General features: G+C 39.0%; 1 protein-coding gene across 31 annotated transcripts in view; it reads left to right on the top strand.

The window, feature by feature from the left end:
* Positions 1 to 18,261, top strand: part of TTN (titin) — a 276,712-nt gene that overhangs the window by 171,940 nt on the left and 86,511 nt on the right. For all 31 annotated transcript variants that reach the window (XM_088830575.1, XM_088830572.1, XM_088830570.1 and 28 more), the window contains 26 exons: positions 349 to 491; positions 5,000 to 5,123; positions 5,828 to 6,094; positions 7,916 to 8,013; positions 8,675 to 8,843; positions 8,934 to 9,200; positions 9,302 to 9,568; positions 9,658 to 9,936; positions 10,028 to 10,436; positions 10,548 to 10,672; positions 10,777 to 11,043; positions 11,914 to 12,183; positions 12,279 to 12,581; positions 12,680 to 12,982; positions 13,262 to 13,449; positions 13,542 to 13,656; positions 13,764 to 14,048; positions 14,143 to 14,294; positions 15,188 to 15,335; positions 15,614 to 15,791; positions 16,086 to 16,207; positions 16,302 to 16,589; positions 16,700 to 16,996; positions 17,110 to 17,296; positions 17,743 to 17,858; positions 17,958 to 18,257. In XM_088830575.1, coding sequence (XP_088686701.1) covers positions 349 to 491; positions 5,000 to 5,123; positions 5,828 to 6,094; positions 7,916 to 8,013; positions 8,675 to 8,843; positions 8,934 to 9,200; positions 9,302 to 9,568; positions 9,658 to 9,936; positions 10,028 to 10,436; positions 10,548 to 10,672; positions 10,777 to 11,043; positions 11,914 to 12,183; positions 12,279 to 12,581; positions 12,680 to 12,982; positions 13,262 to 13,449; positions 13,542 to 13,656; positions 13,764 to 14,048; positions 14,143 to 14,294; positions 15,188 to 15,335; positions 15,614 to 15,791; positions 16,086 to 16,207; positions 16,302 to 16,589; positions 16,700 to 16,996; positions 17,110 to 17,296; positions 17,743 to 17,858; positions 17,958 to 18,257 — 5,667 coding nt within the window. The remainder of the gene's footprint in view (positions 1 to 348; positions 492 to 4,999; positions 5,124 to 5,827; positions 6,095 to 7,915; positions 8,014 to 8,674; positions 8,844 to 8,933; positions 9,201 to 9,301; positions 9,569 to 9,657; positions 9,937 to 10,027; positions 10,437 to 10,547; positions 10,673 to 10,776; positions 11,044 to 11,913; positions 12,184 to 12,278; positions 12,582 to 12,679; positions 12,983 to 13,261; positions 13,450 to 13,541; positions 13,657 to 13,763; positions 14,049 to 14,142; positions 14,295 to 15,187; positions 15,336 to 15,613; positions 15,792 to 16,085; positions 16,208 to 16,301; positions 16,590 to 16,699; positions 16,997 to 17,109; positions 17,297 to 17,742; positions 17,859 to 17,957; positions 18,258 to 18,261) is intronic.

The following is an 18,261-nucleotide window of genomic DNA, read 5'->3' as shown; positions in this document are numbered from 1 at the left end:
GCCCTTGTCCTCTCCCAATCAGAGTCTTAGTTATTTTGGAAGTCACATACCTTATGTAGCAAGAGGAACTCGATGCCTGGCAGAACAACAGATGCAGCACAAACTTCTCGCTGACCTTGCAAATCAGAACGAAAGGGCCCCTGCAGATAGACGCCCGCTCCCTGGCCAGCTGCTCTCCCCTTCTTGGCACCAAGGGGCCATGTTCACATGGGAGTGAGAACAGCGGGCAGTCCTGTGGCTCTTTCCTCCTCGAAGAAAGCAGCCATGAAGATCAATAACTAAATCTGTATTTATCCTTTGGGAATTACAAAATGAGTCATCGGGAGCTGTCTTCTTCCCCTCGCACAGCCCGCGTCATTGGTCTCCTGAGGCCTCTGAAGGATGTCACGGTGACTGCGGGGGAGACCGCCACTTTCGACTGCGAGCTGTCCTACGAGGACATCCCAGTGGAATGGTACCTCAGAGGGAAGAAACTGGAGCCCAGTGACAAGGTCAGAGACAGACGGGTGGTGGCCTGGCCTTCGCTTCTTTCCCCCTCAGTTCTTTCCTCTTCACACGTGTGCTCCTTGTTCTTCGCTTTCTTCTCTCCCCTTCCCTTTCTTTTCCCTACTCAAGGGTGATTTCTGTTGACGTTGTAAAGCAGGTTCTTCTCATTTTTGTTGGGTTTAACCTGATGATATTTCTATTGAAATGGAAATTAAAATTTTAAGTACGATCAAGTTTTAGGTTTTTGCAGAAAAGGCAAACATTAATTAATCATCAGTGATAGTTTAATTCATTGAAGACAAAAAGGATCAAAAAGTCTTTCTGATTTGCTGTGCAGTACAAGGGCACAGATTGTGTTTCATGGCGAATTCTCTCCATGCTATTTTGTGTTCTGCGTATAAGGGGATTAAGAGGAGAGGATGGAAATTCCATTTCAGGCAGTTGATCAAGTAGTTGAGATAACTTCTGGGTGGATCTGCTCTTCAAGCATTTCTCCAAAGCTATTTTTAACCCTCAAGTGCTTTGAGCTGTGCAAATTCTGGAATGAAAATGGACTATTTAAAATACACCCTGTGGTGGTGGCAAGAAAGAAGGGCTCTGTGATTACCCACAGGTATGAACAAATATACTTTAGGAAGTTTTAGGAAGTAACTAGCTTGTGGTGGGTATTCAGTAACTAGCTCAATAACCAAATTGAACTATGTATTTTGCTTCCTAAGACAACATGTGTTTAAATTATCTTGATAACTCACCATTAATTTTTAATTCTTGAAATAAAATATATAGAAAACATCCAACATGTGCTGGAAATAATCACAGGCCATTATGTCAATTTTTTTACAGTATTTTTAGAAATAGTATCAAATGTGGCATCAAGTCTTCAATATAAATCAAACTGTTAAGAATTATAGGAATATAATTAAAAAGGGATTCGGTTTAATTAAGAGCCACAAAGTTAATTAAAGTATTAGAAGGAAAATGCCTTTTGAACAACTATTCTCGAACAAAAATAGTAGTATTTTAACAAAGGAATTGAAGGGTAATCAGTTAACATTCATCTGGGAGATAAAATCTGCCTGCTATACAGACAGTAATGACCAGTTGATCTCCTTTGTTACCAAGGATAGAAAACAGTCCTACATTCAGTTTGCAGCAAGAGAAGTAAGTTAAAAGAGGAGACTGTCCTCACTGTGAGGTCTTCTACATATACTGAACTGGGTGATGGAGGCATCTCCACCTTCAAGTTTGCTTTTTCAAAATACACATTTGTCCAGTTAAGTGTGGTTTAATTGTTTCATGTCTAAAGGCAGAGAATTGGTTGATTTTTCAAGATCCTTTCATGATTTGAATAAAGGAACACCGAAAGAGAAAGTGCTAGTCGCTTTAGTTGTGTCCGACTCTTTGAAACTCCAGGAACTGTCGTCAGCCAGACTCCTCTATCCATAGAATAGTCCAGGCAAGAATACTGAAGTAGCCATTCCCTTCTCCATGGGATCCTGCTGACCCAGGGATTAAAACCTGGTCTCCTACACTGAAGGCAAATTCTTTACTGTCTGAGCCACAAGGGAAGTCCCAAAGGAACACTGCTGAAGGATAAATGATATTAATCTTTTGCTACTAAATATCTTTAGCTCAAATTAAGAGCTTTTAATTAAAAGATTAGTCTTATTAGTTCTAATGTAAAAACTAGACCATTTTATTTTGAAAAAAATTTTAGAGTATACTTGATTTACAATATTGTGTTAGTTTCAGGTGTACAGCAATATTTCCTGAGAACCACTGAGCCAAGTTCTTGGTAACAGAATATTCTAGAGTAACCTCAGTGAAATTTCAAAGATAAAACCATGTGTCAACAAATAAAATATATCTGTTGGTAGATTAGAACGGGAGATGCTTTTTAAAACAGCCCTAAATCACAGTCGAATTTTTAAATGCACAATTTATATTGAAACATCATTCTCCCATTCAAGCACCATGTCCTTGAATAAGTAGCTGTGTTTCTAGAACATATCTTAATTACTTTCTCCTATTTATTTTCCCTTATTTTGTTTTGGCTTTCCCAATTATTAAGGTAGCTATTTTAATAGCCCAGCTTTTCATTAAGGAAAAACCTTCACATGAAACTTTATTCCTAACTCTCTTCTTTATACCACCATGATAAACAGTTCTACTAGTAAAAATTTTTACATTATTCTTAACTGTAAGTGAACTCTTAAGCAAAATCAATCTCTATGACAGGGCACAATGTCTTGAGGAATTTGGGATGGTTGAACTAGAAGAACCTCCAGTTATCTTATAATTTACTGTCCGGATAGCTCTGTCTGTAGCCTGATTATCAGTTGGCACAAGCCAGTTACGGGACCTAACTGCAGCCCATATCAAGCCAGTGTATTCTTTTTGACAATTGGTTTTCCTACAGGTGATACCCCTTTAAACCACCTAAGGTTGCATTTATAGCAATCATCTAAATCAAAATATCAACAGTAGTGGCAGCATTTGTCTTCATAGTCTAAGATCACAGTAGTCTCCTGTTTGCACTAGTTCTGAAGTTTCTTCATCCGTTTGTGCTATATGAATAATCATAGCTCTGTCTGACGGAGAAGGCAATGGCAAGCCACTCCAGTACTCTTGCCTAGAAAATCCCATGGATGGAGGAGCCTGGTAGGCTGCAGTCCATGGGGTCGCTAAGAGTCGGACACGACTGAGCAACTTTACTTTCACTTTTCACTTTCACACATTAGAGAAGGAAATGGCAACCCACTCCAGTGTCCTTGCCTGGAGAATCCCAGGGACGGGGGAGCCTGATGGGCTTCCATCTATGGGGTCACACAGAGTCAGACACGACTGAAGTGACTTAGCAGCAGCAGTAGCAGCAGCTCTGTCTGATACCTGCTTTTCTGAGTCATAAGGTGAAAATACATGACTTTCATGTGTGAAATGAAGGGCCAACATCATCATTTGTGTTTTCTAACTGTACAAAATTAAGAAACTGTACAAATTATTTTAATCACCTGTTTAATTGGTTTGCAAAATAATTGCTAAACAAATGGGAAGAATTCTAGTTCATTGCAAGGCAAACATCTTGCATTTAGAACATAAGGTTTACTTTCAGCTAACTATATGTGATCATTTTTCTCCCTTCCTTTCATGATTTAGCTATTATAAGTTCTTCTTTTATATATGTAAACCCAGTAGTAAAATGGAGTCAAATATATATGTATACATATAAATACTCATACACATATAAATTCACCAAGGCATTTCAACATAGAAGTCCTCCCTGTAATTATATAAAGGTAACTGCAAACTATAAAAGCCTAAAATTTCCTCAAAAGATTCCAAACTATTGGTTTAAATTATTTTCAAATACAAATTATTATAAAACATTTTGGAAAGCACTATTTCAAACTCTTTACCTGAATGAACTAAACGTACCAACATACACACACACACACACACACATATATATATATAGGGATTCCCTGGTGGCTCAGACGGTAAAGTGCCCATGATGCGGGAAACCTGGGTTCAATCCCTGGGTTGGAAAGATCCCCTGGAGAAGGAAATGGCAACCCACTCCAGTACTCTTGCCTAAAAAATTCCATGGATGGAGGAGCCTGGTGGGCTACAGTTCACGGGGTCGCAAAGAGTTGGACACGATTGAGCGAATTCCCAAATCCCAAAATATATATATATGTATATGTGTGTGTGTATATATAGAGAGAGGAATGTTGTTTCATATATTCTTTTTTCTTCCAGTTGTATTGATATATAATTGACATACAGCACTGTATAAGTTTAAAGTGTACAGCATAATAATTTGGCTTACATGTATCACGAAATGATTACCACAATGTTTTGTGAGCACCCGCGAAGAGTTGACTCACTGGAAAAGACTCTGATGCTGGGAAAGATTGGGGGCGGGAGGAGAAGGGGACGACAGAGAGGGAGATGGCTGGATGGCATCACCGACTCGATGGACATGAGTTTGAGTGAACTCCGGGAGTTGGTGATGGACAGGGAGGCCTGGCATGCTGTGATTCATGGGGTCGCAAAGAGTCGGACACGACTGAGTGACTGAACTGAACTGAACTGATTATCTCATATTAAAGATAAAGCAAAAAATTTTGTCCTGTGGTTAGAACTCTTAGGATTTACCTTCTTAACAACCTTCATATATAACATACAGCATTGTTAATTATGTCTGTTATGTTGTAGTACATTACATCCCTAGTACTTATTTATCTTTAACAAGAAGTTTCTACCTTTTGATCAGTTCATCCAATTAACGTCTCCCCACCACCCCACCCAGGCAAACAAAGATTTGATCTCTTCTTCTATGAGTTTGTTGGGTTTTTTTTGTTTTTGAAGTATAACTGACATATAACACTATATTCCTGATACATAACATAGTGATTCTTATTTCTGTAGATTTCAAAATGATCTCTGTGATAAATCTAGTTACCATTCATATATCCTTAAACTGAACTCTTTTTTGTTTTCAAAAAACTAGGTGGTTACGCGTTCAGAAGGAAGAGTTCATACACTTACTTTGAGGGATGTAAAGTTAGAAGATGCTGGAGAAGTCCAACTAGTAGCAAAAGATTTCAAAACGCAAGCCAACCTCTTTGTGAAAGGTAATAATCACACAGTTTATTTTTAAAAAACATGTATAATACAGAGTTTCATAAATAATGCCAACTCTTAACTATCTGTGTATGATAAGTGCCACCTGGTGGCTCAGACAGTAAACTGTCTGCCTGAAATGTGGGAGACCCGGGTTTGATCCCGAGAAGAAAATGGCAACCCACTACAGTACTGTTGCCTGGAAAATTCCATGGACAGAGGAGCCTGGGAGGTTACAATCCATGGAGTCACAGAGTCAGACATGACTGAGTAACTTCACTTCACTTTACTTCACAGATCACTCAAATCCACCGAATATCAGAAAGGCTAATTTTACTTTTTGGCGTAACAAAATTAAACCAAAATTTAACTTTAAAAAAAAGCCAAACCTGGCTAGAATAGGTTTCACTTCCTTTTTCCATCCCACTGTTTTTGTTGCATTCAGTAAACAGTTGGAGGAAATCTCATTATCAACGGGTACCTATCACTCTCTTAACCAAGAGTTGGCTATTATTTCCTTGTTGTTTCATATTCTTTGCTTTTCCTCTGTATATAAAAATAATGATGAAACATCATTATTAGAGGAAAACATCCAGGTGGAATCAATATTTACAAATGAAACTTAAAAACAGAAAAACCCTCGAGATACAAGATGAGGATTGAGGAGGTGCTGAAACTCTTGGAGAAGTTTGGCTAATTAGTATGATTCTTTCAGAACCCCCAGTTGAATTCACTAAGCCTCTTGAGGACCAGACGGTCGAAGAGGAAGCCACAGCAGTATTGGAGTGTGAAGTATCCCGAGAAAATGCTAAGGTGAAATGGTTCAAAAACGGGACAGAAATTCTCAAAAGCAAGAAGTATGAGATTGTTGCCGATGGCAGAGTCAGAAAACTTATTATACACGGCTGTACCCCAGAGGATATTAAGACGTACACTTGTGATGCTAAGGATTTTAAGACTTCTTGTAACCTGAATGTTGTGCGTAAGTATTCTTCTTACACAGGACTTTTCACTTGTAACTCTTTGATAACAACAACAACAAAACCACTTTTTGCATGCCCTTCTTGGTCTAACTGCATTTCTTGGAGACTTACATAATTGGTACTGACATAACATGATCTTTTATGTGTTTAAAAAAAGAAATGTCCTTCTGCTACATCTGGTCTGAGAAGGGCAGAGTGGTCACTTTTTGCTATGCTTCTCACTGAGTAATGAGCAGATGTGCTCTTTTGTCTCCGTGGGGTAGGCCTACTGCAGGAATATCCTGATACAGATAAGGAGCACTTAAACTTAAAAAGACAAGGAGGGGTTCAGAAAAAAGGAAATGAAAGCAAGTTCCACTTGGAAGGAAAATGAATTCTGAGGTGTGAGAAACCACTAGAAAATGCGCATGAAACTTCAGTTTGAAAAGGAGCACCCCAGAGGTCTGCTGTAGTATGATAAAACCCATTCACATAAAGCTGTCTCTGAGAAGAAGACTGGAAAAGAAGACGGAGTGGAGCCTGGGTTGAGCCCTATAAGTGAAGAGAGCACTAATGGTTTTTGCCTTATTTCTTCCTCTGGTGGAAAATATAACATCTTTTTAAAAATGCCACATGCTAGCTCATTTTTTTCATTCATTCACTGGTTGAGCGATAAGTTTTATCAAGTGTCTATTTTTGTGCAGTATTTGCTATTTACTCACCTTAAGATATGCGGGCACCCCCACACACTCCTACCACGCCTAATCCATCAAGCTTACTTTCTGTACTCTGCAAACTAGGGTAGTATCTGCCCTAGCATGGAAAACAGTGTTATTTTTAAAGAATCCAAGCCCATTTTTCAATTCTTTCGTGGAATTAGAAAAAAAAATACATTTGCTATTTGGTTTAGTTGCTTCCCATCTGTTAACAGCTCATAGTGGCTTTGATTGTGCTTCCATGCGACTTAGTTGGTTTTATTCTTTCCACATTGTGGTTGCTCTACTTTCACTTAAGACAGAATAGCTTCTTGGGTCACCTTCTTCTCTGTCCTCTACTTTGTCTCCACTCCAAGAAGGCCCAGCTACAATGAGCATATCTTCAAGCCTATTAGCCCGCACTTGTGTCCCAGAATCTCATTGATCAAGAAAGGTCATCTTGGGAAGGACTCACAAGGAGCCCTGAAAAAAGGAAGGACATGTTGGAAGCTCTTCAATCCTATAAATCCACCAACTTAATTCTGGAGATAAATAAAACTATATATGTATATGAAAGAATCACCCCCTCCCATTCAAAGCTTGTCGCTTAGTTGCACTAATGAACTTTATGCCTTATATGTGACTTCTTTGAAGTTGACACACACCAAAAAAGCTGAATGTACATGATTTCAATTGCAGACTTATGCCTCTTAGCTATAGACAAGACTGGCCATAGCTCTTCAAGCTGTATTACCATTGAATTCTTCTAATTTCTCAAAGATTATTCTGCCTCTCTTAAGATAATGATTCTTTGTTACTGGTATTTCCTTTGACAATATCAACTTTCAACTCTGGAGAAGTATCAATGAAGATTTTTCCTTCCAGCTATCATTCAGAAGAACTAAGCTGGTGATAGACAGGAAGAATTAGTTGGGCATATAATATGCTACATAATTATATAAAAACTACAGAGATGTGTAAAATGCAAAGTATCACAACTGAACGGCAGCTCCAAGTGACTTCCAAATCAGTTGTAGCCTAATATGAAAAAGCCTGCAAAAGACTCACTTTTTCTTAATATGCACTATAGTAATGTCAGAATGAATTTCTAGAAACCTCATTTTGAATTCTGACCTTCTCTTACAGCTCCTCACGTGGAATTCTTAAGACCACTCACTGACCTTCGAGTTAAAGAAAAAGAAATGGCTCGGTTTGAGTGTGAAATTTCCCGAGAAAACGCCAAGGTCTGTGATTGTGCAGTTGCTAACTTGTGTTCTCAATAAATTTGTTTACTTTTGGTCAGCCAAAATGAGAAAAAAAAAGTGAACCAAACCTACCTCTAATCATTTTACTTTTACATTAATGGTTTTACTTTATGAAAGACGTACTTGATTTAATTTTTCTCTTGTTAGTAGTATTCATTTGCTATTACTTGAAAAACACTGGATTTACAATCCAGGAGATTTAGATAGTATTAATTTGAACCATAGGAAAGAGATTTTCCTTAAGTTAAAAACAATCAAATATCAGCAATTTCATCTCTCTCAACTAAATACTCCTGGTAGCCATTAACCATCATAGGAGAGTGAACTTTGAGTCTCAGTTTACACATCTGGAAAACAAAGGAGTTGGTCTGCATGAAATCCAAAGACCTCTATGAGTCTACACTTATATGACCCCAATATTTTTAATACCTGATAGTAGTATCACAGCTGTTCACTTAATAATTGAAGAAGTTTGTTCTTGTTTTGGGGGGGTTGGTTATATTTACCACTTTAGTTCTTCTTAATAATATAAAGTCTTACTGACTGCTTTTCTAAGAGCTTAGGATCATAGTTCCTCTCAAGGACATACATGTGAAAGAATAAGAAAACTGATAAAGGTATTTGTTTATCTTAAATAAAGGTTCAGTGGTTTAAAGATGGTGCTGAAATTAAAAAGGGCAAAAAATATGACATCATATCTAAGGGAGCAGTCCGCATTCTTGTTATCAACAAATGTCTACTGGATGATGAAGCAGAATATTCCTGTGAAGTAAGGACAGCAAGAACTTCTGGCATGCTGACAGTTCTGGGTATGAGTGAAGTCTTTCTCTGCAGAAGTATATGTGTTGGGGGGAAAAAATCTCCAGTTTAATTCATTTTTTAAAAAATTCTTCTTGCAGAAGAAGAAGCTGTCTTTACAAAAAATCTTGCCAACATTGAGGTTAGTGAAACAGACACTGTAAAACTGGTTTGTGAGGTCTCCAAGCCTGGAGCAGAAGTAACTTGGTACAAAGGGGATGAAGAGATCATTGAAACAGGAAGATACGAAATACTTACTGATGGACGAAAGAGAATCCTGATCATTCAGAATGCTCACCTGGAAGATGCTGGCAACTACAACTGCCGACTCCCAAGTTCTCGAACCGATGGCAAAGTCAAAGTTCATGGTATGAAAATTACAATGAATGCTATTTTAAGAAAATCATGCTTGTTGCATTTAAGGTACAAATGCTAAAGTTTTCAGTATCTTGCAACTTTTTCTTTCCAGAACTTGCTGCTGAATTTATCTCAAAGCCTCAAAACCTTGAAATACTTGAAGGAGAAAAGGCTGAATTTGTCTGCTCTATATCAAAGGAAAGCTTTGAAGTCCAGTGGAAGAGAGATGATAAGACTCTTGAATCTGGAGATAAATATGATGTCATTGCTGATGGCAAAAAGAGGGTTCTAGTTGTGAAAGACGCCACATTACAAGATATGGGCACTTATGTAGTCATGGTTGGGGCTGCCAGAGCAGCAGCTCACTTGACTGTAATTGGTAAGTGTGTTTGTGCTTCTTGGATTTACTTACATTTGCATCTACCACTTTGGTCCTTCATACTATAAAGTCTTGCTGATTGCTTTCAGAAAAACTCAAGATCATAGTTCCTCTGAAGGACACCCGTGTGAAGGAACAACAAGAAGTCGTCTTTAACTGTGAGGTCAACACCGAAGGTGCCAAAGCCAAATGGTTCAGAAATGACGAAGCCATATTTGATAGTTCGAAATACATTATTCTCCAAAAAGACCTGGTCTACACCCTCAGAATTAGAAATGCTCAATTAGACGATCAAGCCAACTATAGTGTGTCTCTGACCAATCACAGAGGTGAAAATGTTAAGAGTGCAGCCAATCTAATAGTAGAAGGTAAGTCACTTATTTGACATTAGAGATTTTAAAAATCAATTTCTATTATGAAACCAACTAAAACCCACATTCTTCTTCTCCTTTCCAACAGAGGAAGATCTTAGGATCATTGAGCCTCTTAAAGATATTGAAACAATGGAGAAGAAATCTGTCACATTCTGGTGTAAGGTGAACCGACTCAACGTAACACTGAAGTGGACCAAAAATGGAGAAGAAGTGACTTTTGACAACCGTGTCTTATACAGAATTGACAAATATAAACACTCTCTAATCATTAAAGACTGTGGCTTCCCAGATGAGGGTGAATACGTTGTCACTGCGGGACAAGATAAATCTGTTGCTGAGCTTCTCATCATAGAAGCCCCTACAGAATTTGTGGAACACCTCGAAGACCAGACAGTCACTGAGTTTGATGATGCTGTCTTCTCCTGCCAGCTCTCCAGAGAGAAAGCAAATGTAAAATGGTACAGAAATGGGAGAGAAATTAAAGAAGGCAAAAAGTATGTGAGAACATCTCAAATCTCTATTTCTTAGCTATATATACATATACATGTTTGGCAACTTAGTGGTCCTGATGAAAGCTAACCAAATAATTCAATCTCTTCTTTTAGATACAAATTTGAAAAAGATGGCAGTATACATAGACTCATTATAAAAGACTGTAGGCTGGATGATGAATGTGAATATGCTTGTGGAGTAGAAGACAGGAAGTCTCGAGCTAGACTTTTTGTGGAAGGTACATGTTAATTGAAAGGACGATTTTTAATATTAGTACCAGTTTTCAAATTTTGTTAATCCCAATACAAATATGTTTGTATTTATTTCACATTTTCTTTTCAGAAATCCCTGTTGAGATCATCAGACCTCCCCAAGATATCCTTGAAGCCCCTGGTGCTGATGTTGTCTTTTTAGCTGAGCTCAACAAAGATAAGGTGGAAGTCCAGTGGCTCAAAAACAACATGATTATCGTCCAGGGTGACAAACACCAGATGATGAGTGAAGGAAAGATACACAGGCTACAGATTTGCGACATCAAGCCCCGTGACCAGGGTGAATACAGATTTGTTGCCAAAGACAAAGAAGCCAGAGCTAAGCTTGAACTGGCAGGTAAGTCCCTTTCTTTTATCTTCAGATAGCCTTCAGTTCAGTTCAGTCGCTCAGTCGTGTCCGACTCTTTGTGACCCCATGAATCACAGCACGCCAGGCCTCCCTGTCCATCACCAACTCCCAGAGTTCACCCAGACTCATGTCCATCAAGTCGGTGATGCCATCCAGCCTACAGATACTATGCTGGTTTCAGACTTCAGTGTTAAGAGAAAATGTTTGTGAGACCCTTTTATTCCTATTAAGCCCTGTCCACATGTTAACTATTCTAATTCCTCTTACCACCAAGAGCCTTGCTCTTTACTTGCCAAACCCCAGCACAGTTCCTGGCATGTGGCAGCTGTTCATTAGCTCCTAGAATTATCCTATTGCCCTTTGAGTCTCCCCAGCAAACCCAGGCCTAGAGCCAGCCCTATTCTTTTCTACTTTCCAAGTCCCTGTGGGGCCCCTTAGGTCTGTTCTGATTCTGACCCAGGCTTCTAAGACATCCTTACAGGTTGACATTTTGAACAAACCATTACTACACCTCTTGTACATAAGAACAAGTTTGTCTGATTTATCTTGAACTAAGTATGAGGTGCCTACTCTATCTAAAACAAAAAGCATGTTTTGTGTACTATATTTAGGCCTATTATTATTAACAGCAAAGAACGGAGATTTTATGGTTTCATATCATCCTTAATCCTCTATTCTTCAGAGTCTGATAATTTGTCAAGTAAGCTGTTGAGAACTCAAAGTCAGCTAGTGTTCCCTGTAAAGTTACTGTGATATGCTTCCAAGGTATTTGCTGATGAATGCATAGTAAAACAGCTAGGGCATCTCCGGACTACAATAAAGCACTCAAAAACATTCACATATGATTTTTCTCACTAGCTGCACCTAAAATCAAGACGGCTGACCAAGACCTGGTGGTTGATGCTGGCCAGCCTCTGACGATGGTGGTGCCCTACTATGCCTACCCCAAAGCAGAAGCTGAGTGGTTTAAAGAAAATGAACCCCTCTCTTCAAAAACAGTTGATACCACAGCTGAACAAACTTCCTTCAGAATTTTAGAAGCCAAGAAAGGAGACAAAGGAAGGTATAAAATTGTGCTTCAGAACAAACATGGAAAAGCAGAAGGATTCATCAATTTAAAAGTTATTGGTAAGCCCTTGAGTCACTTGGACTTTACTGGCAAAGCACAACTAAAAATGTGATAATACACTAAAAAAAAAAACAATTGTATATGTGAATTTCAGACGTTCCTGGGCCAGTACGTAACTTAGAAGTGACAGAGACATTTGATGGTGAAGTGAGCCTCGCTTGGGAAGAACCACTAAGTGACGGTGGAAGCAAAATCATAGGTTATGTTGTTGAAAGGCGTGACATCAAGAGAAAAACATGGGTTCTGGCCACTGACCGTGCAGACAGCTGTGAGTTTACTGTCACTGGACTACAGAAAGGAGGAGTTGAGTACCTGTTCCGTGTGAGTGCAAGGAACAGAGTTGGCACTGGTGAACCAGTAGAAACTGACAGTCCTGTAGAAGCGAGGAGTAAATATGGTAAGACGACTTTCTCAAGTAAATTGAAAAGTAGCTCATCTTTTCTTTTATCCCTGAGATAACTGAAAGCCCATGTTTTCTTCTGTGATGAAATGTAGATGTCCCAGGCCCTCCTCTGAACGTAACGATCACCGATGTGAACAGATTTGGTGTCTCACTGACATGGGAGCCACCAGAGTATGATGGAGGTGCTGAGATCACAAACTATGTCATTGAATTGAGGGACAAGACTTCTATCAGATGGGAAACTGCCATGACGGTGAGAGCCGAAGACCTGTCGGCAACTGTCACTGACGTGGTGGAAGGACAAGAGTATAGCTTCCGGGTCAGGGCCCAGAACCGAATCGGAGTCGGGAAACCCAGTGCAGCCACACCCTTCATCAAAGTTGCTGATCCGATAGGTAAGTTCATCAAAAAAGGGGAAGTAAGCCCTCCACGAAATCAAGAAACGAAGCCTGTCAATTAAAATAAGTCAGTTAATGCAAAGAACATCAGAAAAATTTGAACAAAATTATAGAAATGCAGACTGTGCCTGCTTTTATCCAGTGACTATGGGGATGATCGAAATGATGACTGCGTTGTCTTAATAAACCTGTCACTGAATTAAATGGTAGGCTTCTCAGGTGGCACTAGTGGTAAAAGAATTAAATGGTGTGCTCCAATTCTTTCTTCCAACCCAGAGAGACCAAGTCCTCCTGTGAACCTAAATGCCTCAGATCAGACTCAGTCCTCAGTTCAGCTCACCTGGGAACCTCCTCTGAAAGATGGAGGAGGCCCAATTTTGGGCTATATAATTGAACGATGTGAAGAAGGAAAAGACAATTGGGTTCGTTGCAATAAGAAACTTGTCCCTGAACTGACTTACAAGGTAGGGCATGTGTATCTAAAATAAATAGTATATGATTGTTAACTTAAATGTGTATATATATATATTTTACAAATATTGATTCCTAATTTTAGGTTACTGGATTACAAAAAGGAAATAAGTATTTATATCGCGTATCTGCAGAAAATGAAGCTGGTGTTTCAGATCCATCTGAAATTCTTGGTCCTCTAACTGCTGATGATGCTGATGGTAAATGGATATTTCATTGTTAGATTTGCGAACAGCACATAGCTTCTTTGGGGGTACTAGGGATTTAAATATAGTATTGGAAAGTCATTAATTTTTCTCTTTGGTAGCTGAGCCAACAATGGATTTAAGTGCATTTAAAGATGGTCTGGAAGTTATTGTGCCAAATCCCATCAAGATCCTGGTTCCAAGTACAGGCTATCCAAGGCCAACTGCTACCTGGTCTTTTGGAGATACAGTACTAGAAGCAGGGGACCGGGTGAAAATGAAAACCCTGTCTGCCTACGCCGAGCTTGTCATTTCTCCAAGTGAACGTCCAGACAAGGGCATTTATACACTGAAGTTAGAAAATCGTGCAAAGGCAATTTCTGGGGAGATTGATGTCAATGTCATTGGTAAGGAACTAACCTTTTATTGTATAAGGTAATTTGACAGTACTAACAAGTATTGGTTCAAGCTATTAATGATTCTGACTGAATTTTTTTTCAGCTCGCCCAAGTGCACCCAAAGAACTGAAATTTGGTGATATAACCAAGGACTCAGTACATTTGACTTGGGAACCACCAGAAGATGATGGAGGAAGTCCACTAACTGGATATGTTATTGAAAAGCGTGAAGTCAGCCGGAAAACATGGACTAAAGTGAGTTTTGAGCAGCAATGCATCAACTCCAGAAAAGAGAATGGGGGAAATCCTGAGATGCCTTGCAAAGTTAAATGTTTTTCCCTTTACACTGTTGAAAATGTACCTCAATCTGTTTAAAATGTATTGATGCTAATACTTCCTGAGGTAGTTCAACCAAGATTTGGTGTAATTGCCTCATTCTATGAGCTTTACCAGATCTTCAACTAGGTTTGTTAAAAAAAATAATACAGCAAAACCTACTTATTTACTTAGTACATGATTAGTATCCAGTGTGTCTTTTTAAAAGGGCTATAAGCCATTCTAAGGACAGTTCAGTTCAGTTCAGTTCAGTCGCTCAGTCGTGTCCGACTCTCCGCGACCCCATGAATCACAGCACGCCAGGCCTCCCTGTCCATCACCAACTCCCGGAGTACACTCAAACTCATGTCCACAGAGTCAGTGATGCCATCCAGCCATCTCATTCTCCGTCGTCCCCTTCTCCTCCCGCCCCCAACCTTTCCCAGCATTCTAAGGACACTAAGTACTAAATTAACTCTCTGGTCATCATACTTCTCACTCCACTAGATAACCTTAGTTGGCCTAGTCTGCCATTTTCTCTCCCTAGTTTATACCATTACTTTCCTTTAACCTTGATTTATCATACTTCTACTTGACAAGCTGGTAGAAAGAATCAACACCTTATTTACCAACTTTTTAAGGCATACAAATTATGAAACAATCCCACCTTATATTAAGGGTCAAATATTATTTTGTATCTTTCTTTGCACCTTTTTCCTTAATATGAAATTAACACAAGAATCATCCGTAGCTTTCAAAACTCTGCTCATGGAAATACCTTTTGACTTGGGCAGAGAGTTAAACAACTAATTAATTGTATTGCTTTGTCCCAGGTTACAGACTCTGTGACTGACCTAGAATTCACAGTTCCTGATCTTCTTCAAGGAAAAGAATACTTATTTAAAGTCTGTGCTCGTAACAAGTGTGGCCCTGGAGAACCCGCATATATTGATGAACCTGTAAATATGTCAGCTCCTGCAAGTGAGTACATCCTTGATGATTTCTTACCTAACCTCTTGTTACCTGTTTTCATTTTTATTTTTTACTTATTTATTTTTTGGCCACACTTGAGTGGCTTATGGGATTGAACCTAGGTTATAGCAGTAAAAATGTGGAGTCCTAACCCCTGGACCACCAGGGAATTCACATCTGTTTTTGCTTTAGACCTGGAGTTGAAGTTATGGGGGAAAGATACAAGTTGGCAACATAGAGATTTCATAGATGGTCTATCTAAGACTGGCCCTTTCTCTTTAAAATAGCGGTACCTGACCCACCAGAGAATGTTAAGTGGAGAGATCGAACAGCCAAGAGCATCTTCCTAACGTGGGATCCACCTAAACATGATGGTGGTTCACGCATCAAAGGATATATAGTTGAAAAATGTCCACGTGGTTCTGATCGATGGGTCGCCTGTGGAGAACCAGTGGCAGAAACAAAGTAAGTTTTTAAATTATTTGACATAAGAGTAAATAGTTACTCTTACTACATGGGCTTTATTTTGGAAAGTCTAAATGTTAAGTTTAGAACTTCTTTGGTGTGCCTGTCTAATTTTTTAAAGTGCTGCTGAATTTACCCTTTAATCAAGATTTTTGTTAATTAAAATACTGAAGCAATCCAGAATTAAACAATAGTATTATACCAGGGGTATGAAGTTTGGAAATATTATGAATACTACACAATGGGACAGATGAAATGCATTAAAGTAAAATATCCTCTTTTGTTTTCTGACAGAATGGAAGTGACAGGTCTTGAAGAAGGCCAGTGGTATGCCTACCGTGTGAAGGCCTTGAACAGGCTAGGAGCTAGCAAGCCAAGCAAACCCACAGAAGAAATCCAGGCTATAGACACACAGGGTACTTACTTTAGGTTTTTGCTTTGTTAGTCAAGACTTCTGACTTTAACTCCACCTGAACTTGCTAACATCTTAAATAATCTTTTCCAATTCAGAGGCTCCAGAGATTTTCCTGGATGTGAAGCTCCTTGCGGGTCTCACTGTAAAAGCAGGAACTAAGATTGAACTTCCTGCCACTGTAACCGGCAAACCTGAACCTAAAATAACCTGGACAAAGGCTGACATGCTTCTGAAACAGGACAAAAGAATCACCATTGAAAACATTCCTAAAAAATCCACAGTGACCATCATGGATAGTAAGAGAAGTGACACTGGCACGTACATCATCGAGGCTGTGAACGTCTGTGGTCGGGCCACCGCCGTGGTAGAAGTGAACGTCTTAGGTAAGGGAGGTTCTTGTTTTAAAAATGAGCAAACTCATTCCAGCTACTTTTGAAAATAAAACATGATTTTAAAATGTGGCTTTTTTCTGAGTATGTAATGCCATCCACAGATAAACCCGGACCCCCAGCTGCTTTTGACATCACAGACGTGACCAACGAGTCGTGTCTTCTAACATGGAACCCACCACGTGATGATGGTGGATCTAAAATCACAAATTATGTTGTGGAGAGAAGAGCCACTGATAGTGATATGTGGCACAAACTCTCATCAACTGTCAAGGATACCAAGTTCAAGGCAACCAAGCTGACACCCAATAAAGAATACATCTTTAGAGTTGCTGCAGAAAACATGTACGGTGTTGGTGAGCCAGTTCAGGCCACTCCAATAACAGCCAAATTTCAGTTTGGTAAGTGTCTCATTAATCAGTTTAAAGAAAAAAAGGATACTTATGTTAAATGTATATTTAGTTGTCATATTTGTATAAAGGCTATATAACCCATATGATTATTCTATCTATAGATCCTCCTGGACCTCCAACTCGCCTGGAACCTTCTGACATCACTAAAGATGCAGTGACCCTCACATGGTGTGAGCCAGATGACGATGGTGGCAGCCCCATCACAGGATACTGGGTTGAACGATTAGATCCTGAAAGTGACAAATGGGTTAGATGCAATAAGATGCCAATAAAGGATACAACATACAGGTACACCCAAGCTCTCCATCACAATGTTAAAACAGCAGTATATACAAATTTTCATTCTTTAGCATTCCTTTTGAATATATCTGATAATATATTACTATAAAAAATTTAATTATTTTTACTTATCTTTTCTATTATCACATAATTTCAAAAAAGACATAAATTCCATTGAAGGACACACTTCTTAATTTCTTACCATAAAATATCTACTTTATTGAAGTTCCAAAGTGTTTGGTCCTCCAGTATATTAATGATTATTATTATAGATATTAGATTGGTACATGTGACCAAATCTTGTGTGTGACCATGAAAAGGCAATTTTTAATTTATATTGAAATATTTTCATTTAAACTGCCAAACCAATTTTAAACAAATTACCTTCTTCTATGTGAAATAGAATTTTCTGCTTTTCATCATGGTGTTCAACTCATTCTTTGTTCCTAATTCAGAGTGAAAGGTCTCACAAATAAGAAAAAATACCGATTCCGTGTGCTGGCTGAAAATCTTGCTGGACCTGGAAAACCAAGCAAATCAACTGAGCCAATCTTAATAAAGGATGCCATAGGTATGATTCATTTATTTTCTGTGATTGTTTTGAATTATATTAATTATATTAATTCCTTTTGACAAACCTAAATAATGATTTCATTTTATTGGCTTGCAGACCCTCCATGGCCCCCTGGAAAACCAGTTGTGAAAGATATAGGCAAAACATCATTAACATTGCAGTGGACAAAGCCAGAACATGATGGAGGGGCAAAGATAGATTCTTATGTCATTGAAATGCTAAAGACTGGAACAGAGGACTGGGTCCGAGTGGCTGAGGGGGTTCCCACCACCCAGCATTTGCTCCCAGGGCTCATGGAAGGGCAGGAATACTCATTTCGAGTTAGAGCTGTGAACAAAGCCGGGGAAAGTGAGCCCAGTGAGCCCAGCGACCCTGTGCTTTGCCGGGAGAAGCTCTGTAA

This window comes from Moschus berezovskii, chromosome 2, assembly GCF_049115385.1.
Source record: "Moschus berezovskii isolate FMDL1 chromosome 2, NW_MosBer_1.0, whole genome shotgun sequence".
NCBI lineage: Eukaryota > Metazoa > Chordata > Mammalia > Artiodactyla > Moschidae > Moschus > Moschus berezovskii.
Note: the sequence above shows the minus strand (reverse complement) of the source record. Positions and strands in the feature narration are given on the sequence as shown.